Here is a 6,804-nt window from a genome sequence, read left to right as displayed (position 1 = left end):
TGGGTCCATATGGGAGGATGGAGGGATGAATGAAATGATAGAACGGGAGGATAGACAAATGGCATCAATATGATAATCAGTGTAGCACTAGGCATCAGCTACTAAATTGACTGGTGTGGTTGATGCTGATGTATTTGGCTAAAGGGGTAGTTGCAGTTGAGGGGTAGTTTAGCTGTTGGGGTAATTATTGCTGAGGGGTAATTGGCTGTGGGGTAATTGATATTGAGGGGTTATTGACCTGTTGGGGTTATTGTTGTTGATGGATATTAAGATTACTGTGTAGTTCCTGTTAAAAGCTTGTTTAGATGTGGAATGTTTTGTTGAGGGGGTATTTACCTTTGGTGGGGCAATTACTGTTGAGGGGCTATTGGCATTGGGGTACTTAATGCTGATGTATTTGATATTGTTGAAGGCTATTCGTTTAATGGGGTTCTTGATGTTAAGAGGTAATTTAGCTGTTTGGGGCAGTTACTGCTGAGGGGTAATTGGCTGTGGGGTAGTTGACATTTAGGGGTTATTGACCTGTTGGGGTTATTGTTGTTGATGGCTATTAAGATTACTGTGTAGTTCCTGTTAAAAGCTTGTTAAGATGTGGATTTTTTTGTTGAGGGGGTATTTACCTGTGGTGGGGCAATTACTGTTGAGGGGTAATTGGGTGTGGGGTAGTTGACATTGAGGGGTTATTGACCTGTTGGGGTTATTGTTGTTGATAGCTTTAAAGATTTCTGTGTAGTTCCTGTTAAAAGCTTGTTTAGATGTTGTATTTGTTGTTGAGGGGCAATTACCTGTGGTGGGGCAATTACTGTTGAGGGGCTATTGCCATTGGGGTAGTTAATGCAGATGTATTTGATATTGTTGAAGGCTATTTGTTTAATGGTGTTGTTGCGGTTAATAGGTAATATAGCTGTTTGGGGCAATTACTGCTGAGGGGTAATTGGCTGTGGGGTAGTTGATATTGAGGGGTTATTGACCTGTTGGGGTTATTGTTGTTGATGGGTATAAAGATTACTGTGTAGTTCCTGTTAAAAGCTTGTTTAGATGTGGAATGTTTTGTTGAGGGGGTACTTACCTGTGGTGGGGCAATTACTGTTGAGGGGTAATTGGTTGTGGGTTAGTTAAAATTGAGTGGTTGTTCAGTTATACAGTTAATACTGCTACAGGGACTGAGGGAGAGAAGAGGTTCCGTGCGTGTGTGCTCCATCTGCTCTATCTGCCCCTCTGATCCATCTGCCCTTCTGCCCCATCTGCTTTATCTGCCCCATCTGCCCGTCTGCTCCATCTGCCCCGCTGCTCTACCTGCCCTGCTGCTCTACCTGCCCCATCTGCCCCTCTGCTCCATCTTCCCCATCTGTTCCTCTGCTCCATCTGTGTGTGTCTGTGTGTAGTGGGTATGAGAGAGATGCATGTGTGTGTGCGTACGTGTGTGGGGGGAGGGGGAGAGACATTCAACATAACTGACACCACTCTGAGTGGAGGAGCCTCGTTTAATGTGATTTGCACCCTCCGAACAAACGGTTGTAGTTCGGGACCTGTTTAACTTATCGCTTAACCGAAGATATTGTATGAGAGAGGACCCCTGGCTGATCATTTTGCTGTAATTTGTGTATTGTTTGACCCAATATTTTCTGATTTATGACAAGTTAAAAACAGGCAAATTGTGAAAAATCCCTTAACTGAAACACGGTCTCTGCCACTGTAGACGCCTTGTTTAATGTGATTTGCACCCTCCGAACAAACGGTCGTAGTTCGGGCTCTATTTAACGTATCGCTTAACCGAAGATATTGTATGAGAGAGGACCCCTGGCTGATCATTTTGGTGTAATTTATGTGTTGTTTGACCCAATATTGTCTGATTTATGACAAGTTAAACACAGAGGCAAATTGTGAAAAAGACAGTTCTGATTTTGAGAAATTAACATGGGAGTTAATGGGGCAGTTTTCTGTGTCTAGTGCCAAACAAATGCTCATAACTCTAAAAGTAATTAATAAAATGATTAGATATTTTGGCGTGCCAGAAAGGACAAATATCTCTCTCATTTAAAATTTAAATGGAGCTTCTAGATGAAAGTGGAAGGAATTTACAGCTGTTTATCCAGGAGATTTTTCATGACAGCACACTAACTGGGGACATTTCTGAACATTCCGCCATTCATTCTCTATGGGAAAAAGTCAACTTTGAGGACTTGTCCTGAGGACACCGTATGTCCGACATGTCCCAAAAGCACAAGCACACTTCTTCCATATGGGATCTGTGATCCTGCCAATTTTCAAGGTTCTAGCTCAAAAACTGCGACCTGTGAAAGTTACCGAAAAGTGGAATAGAATAATAATAATAAGAAAAAGAAGAATAGGGAGAACAGTATGTTGGCTGCTTCGCAAGCCAACATAATAATATACCAATATCTGTGTAACGTGGTGGGTTGGACACAATCGCGATAAAGGGCTGGCACATACTTTAACGGAGCTAGTCTCCTCTAGTAGGGTGACCAGAGTTGGGTTTCTGAAAAGGAGGACACCTTTTGTACTGGGTGGGGGTCATCGGTGTATCGGTGAATGATTTAGGTGGATGGTGTGTGTGTCGAACGTTTTTTCTCTTTAACTCCTCCGTAAACGTACACTTTCGTTTCATCGCCGTAGAACCGGCGGACACACGTGCTTTCACTTGTAAACACTTTTGCACTGTACATGTATTCTGTTTGAGGCAGTCGAACAAATTCCCCCCGGACATTTTTTAGGTCTCAAAAGTAGGACATGTCCGGGAAAAAGAGGACGTCTGGTCACCCTAGCTCTAAGTGAACCGCGCCCACACGGAGAGTGCGCAACTTACAAGGCATACAGAACACACTTCACAGAAACACTCACGAAGGAATATAAAGGACCACAGCGATTATGAAAGGAAAACACGTTTATATAAATAATACAAGGCACAGAAAACACAGCAGAGACTAAAGTAAACGAACACTACAAAACACAATGACAAATATTAACACCGGATCATCACTGGATATCCATTTGCTGCAACGTGCACGAAATCTCTGCAGGCGTCTTGCCACCTTCAAATAAATATTTAATTAATCTAGAATGTGGTTCCAATATGGTCACGTTGTCTATACCAATATAGACTATGTTCCAATGTTTAGGCTCAGAGTAGAACAAGTAACACTGCAGCGCACTCCCGCACAAACGAAGACCACGAAGAATAAACATATCAGTAACTTCCGGGGCACACAAATGGGTCAAGTTAAAAAATCAAAATCAAGTTCGGCTCCGAACCCGTTTTTTTATTTTGCTATTTTTGTTTGGATCATCAAATAAAAAACTGAAAAATACAAGCCTGGTTTGTTTTTTTGTTTTTATATTCAAAACGAAAAACAAAATAATGAATGGTTTTTTGATTTTCCGATTTTGATTTTAAGTTGAATATCAAATGAACGAATGATACACGGATTCATATACTATGTCTTCTGTGCTGCTCAGAATTTCTCTCCAGATGCATGAGGGTCTCAATCTGGACACATTTACCACACGCATACCACACGTTGTATGTATGATGATGAACAGCGTGTGGTATGTATGATTTTTGGGTGAAAAGGGATTAGTGAATGTGATCCCAAACAACTCCATTATTTGTGCAGGTGGTAAAAGACACCTGAATCTGAAAACACAAGCAACAATTCTCAAAGAGGATCTCTGGTTTCTTGTAGCATGTGTGTATATATAAGACCTAATTAGAAGCCATGCATAATTAAATGTATAATATATACTTACTCTAATTATTATACTTTTGTTTTAACAATAGCAACTTTATAACAAAGAAAATATAATTGCGATATCCAATTGTGAGCATACATTGAACCCAAGGATTACTAATTATGACATTAAAACTTAAAATGACTAACATAATTTTACATGAAATATGTTGCATTTTTCTACTGTTGTATACGTTGTATATCGCGATCGATCGCCAGTGGAGGGCGACATAGATATGGATCGGAGGTAAATAAACTAGATTTTTTTACTCGCCGTGTGAAATCGGAGGTGTGGCGTGTGAGCGTGTGAAGACGGTCAAATGCGTGTGTCACACGCTCAATGCGTGAGACTTGAGAGCCCTGGAAATAATACAGTATAAATCTTAGATAAACATAAAAACCTTTTTAAAAACTATTTAAATCAGATAAAATGTCACATGCTGGGGTAAAAGCCAAGGAATAAAAATACGTTTTAAGACGATTTTTAAAAATTGGCAGTGATAAGGCCTGTCTAATATGGATCGGTAGGTCGTTCCATAATTTAGGTGCAGCAGTTGAGAATGCTCGATCCCCTCTGAGCTTACGTTTTGCCCTCGGCACCTTCAAGAGCAAATGATCTGCTGATCTGAGCGACCGAATGGGACCGTATGGATGGAGCTGCTCAGAGAGGTACGGTGGGGCGAGTCCATTTAAAGAATTAAAACCAAATAAAAGAATCTTAAAATTAATTCTAAAATGCACGGGCGGACAGTGGAGGGAGGCCAGGATAGGAGTGATGTGCTCCCTCTTGCGCGCTCCAGTCAACAATCTGGCAGCAGCGTTCTGTACCAGCTGAAGCCGTTTGAGGGAGGACTGGCCAACTCCAAAATAAAGTGCATTGCAGTAATCCAGCCGTGATGCAATGAAGGCGTGGATCACTGTTTCAAAGTGCTCCCGTGCAAGGATATACTTCACCTTAGCCAGCTGCCTCAAGTGGAAAAAGCTGGCCTTCACTACTGCAGCAATTTGCCGATCCAATTTAAAATCACTGTCCATTTTAAAACCCAAATTACAAACTGTTGACTTTTTAAATGATGACAGGAAACCCAAGTCAACAAGGAGGACCTCACAGGGACCAAAAACCATCACTTCAGTCTTTTTTTCATTAAAATCTAAAAAAGTGTAACGACATCCAGGCTTTAACATCATCAAGACATAAAAGCAATGATTTAAAAGAACACATGTAATTTCTTTCAGTGGTATATAAATCTGGCTGTCATCAGCGTAAAAATGAAAAGAAACCCCACATTTTCTAAAACTGGAATCCAGTCGAAGCATGTAAAATGAGAAAAGGAGAGTTACTAAAATTGAGCTCTGGGGGACACCATAAAACATTGGCGCTGTGGGGGATTCAGAACTAGCGAAAGTTATGCACAGAGTTCTGTCTGTCAGGTACGACCTAAACCAGTCCAGTGCACTGCCACAAATGCCTCCTATTTGCTGTAACTGGGAAATTAAAATGTCGTGGTCCACCATGTCAAAATCTGCAGTTAAATCAAGCAGACCGAGAATCACGTGATAACCCGAGTCAGTTGCTAGGATTAAAAACCCTTAGCAGTGCTGTCTCTTTGCTGTGCATGGTTTTAAAACCGGACTGAAAAACCTCAGAGATTCCATGCTCATCCATAAAAGTTTGTATTTGTGTGTAGACCACATGCTCCAAATACGACAATGTCACAGCCTCAAACTTTTCAAACACTGCCGGACCTGAGGTGGGATCATATGGGTCAGAGGTAGGAGTTAAAATAAGAGCTCTAGCCGTGATGATCTTACCAATAAAAAAGTGCAGAAAGTCCTCACACATTTCAGGTGATGCATCCGTGCAAGAGTGCAGATGGGGGCTTAAGAACAGAGTCAATGGTTTTATATAAGACGCGGATTATGACGGTTTGTGACAATGATGTTTGACAGATGATCTCTTTCAGTGGACAGACTTGGGGAGAGCATTGAAGGCCATGTAGAGGAGTTTATGGTGGACCTGCGGCAACACGTCAACACTAATGGACACCATCTGTGAGTTAGAAATGGAAGTATGCATGCAGGAGCAAGATATGAGTGATCAGGGACACTTTGGTGTATGGAAACTGGTCTATAATACCTTGTGTGAGAATGAAAAATATCGACCTTTCAGGCACAGGAGATGAGAGAAATGAAGGAGTGGAGGATGATGAAGATGACATCAATGAAGATGATGGTAGTGAGGAAAATGAGAGGATTGAAGATGAGGATGACACTTCTGAAAACTACATTTTAGAGGAGGAGGAAGAGGAAAATGTAGGAGTGGAGGATGATGACATCAATGAAGACTATGGTAGTGAGGAAAATGTCTCTTGCCCACCCATGCAGGGATACCGTTCATGTGCCAAAAAGTGAGGACTGAGTCCTTACAGTCAAATGTAAATATGCTCGTGTTCTCCCGGGGAGTGTTTGACTTTGACTTAATGTATCCCAGGTATCAGCAGATACTGAAAAGGCCTCTGTTTGTTGAGCATAGTGAGCCAATGGATCTGGACAGCCTTGAAGGCCATGTAGAGGAGTTTATGACGGACCTTAAGACACTAACGCACACCTTCTGTGAGTTAGAAATGGAAGTATGCATGCACAAACAAGAAATCAGTGATCAGGGATATTTGCGTGTATGGAAACTGGTCTGTAATACCTTGTGTGAGAATGACAAATATTGGTCTTTCAGGCACAGAAGAGGGAGATGAAAAGGAAGACGATGGCAGTGAAAACAATAGTAGTGAGGAATATGAGAAAGAGGAAGATGAGTGGAGATGAAGACACTGGTAAAGACAGCTCAGTGGAATTACTGTATAAAAACGATGCATATTAAGTCTTAACTGAATTCCTTTCAGACATCAGTGTAACCTACACTGAAAGTACAACTACAGTACATTTACATCTGAGCTCTACTATCCAGAAATGGCTTCAGTTGTCCAGTGGACAGCTGTAACTGGAAAACATCTTGAAAGGATGTCCAGATGTTCTCAATTAAAACAAGATAGCACAAATA

General features: G+C 41.4%; 1 protein-coding gene across 1 annotated transcript; it reads left to right on the top strand.

The window, feature by feature from the left end:
* Positions 1 to 5,588: 5,588 nt before the first annotated feature.
* Positions 5,589 to 6,803, top strand: LOC143491537 (uncharacterized). The gene is made up of 4 exons (XM_076990639.1): positions 5,589 to 5,801; positions 5,920 to 6,157; positions 6,241 to 6,362; positions 6,481 to 6,803. Exons 1-4 carry the CDS (start codon positions 5,789 to 5,791, stop codon positions 6,567 to 6,569), a joined length of 462 nt encoding a protein of 153 aa, XP_076846754.1. The 5' UTR covers positions 5,589 to 5,788; the 3' UTR covers positions 6,570 to 6,803.
* Position 6,804: the final 1 nt, after the last annotated feature.

Source organism: Brachyhypopomus gauderio, unplaced genomic scaffold (genome assembly GCF_052324685.1).
Source record: "Brachyhypopomus gauderio isolate BG-103 unplaced genomic scaffold, BGAUD_0.2 sc77, whole genome shotgun sequence".
In the NCBI taxonomy this organism is placed as follows: domain Eukaryota; kingdom Metazoa; phylum Chordata; class Actinopteri; order Gymnotiformes; family Hypopomidae; genus Brachyhypopomus; species Brachyhypopomus gauderio.
This window is presented reverse-complemented; position numbering and strand designations above follow the sequence as displayed.

What these genes read in the sequence shown, in the direction of transcription:
- LOC143491537 (XM_076990639.1), top strand. An exon ending in TACCGTTCATGTGCCAAAAA is followed by an intron (nt 6,158 to 6,240) that starts GTGAGGACTGAG and finishes AATGTATCCCAG; the next exon opens with GTATCAGCAGATACTGAAAA. An exon ending in GACACTAACGCACACCTTCT is followed by an intron (nt 6,363 to 6,480) that starts GTGAGTTAGAAA and finishes TTGGTCTTTCAG; the next exon opens with GCACAGAAGAGGGAGATGAA.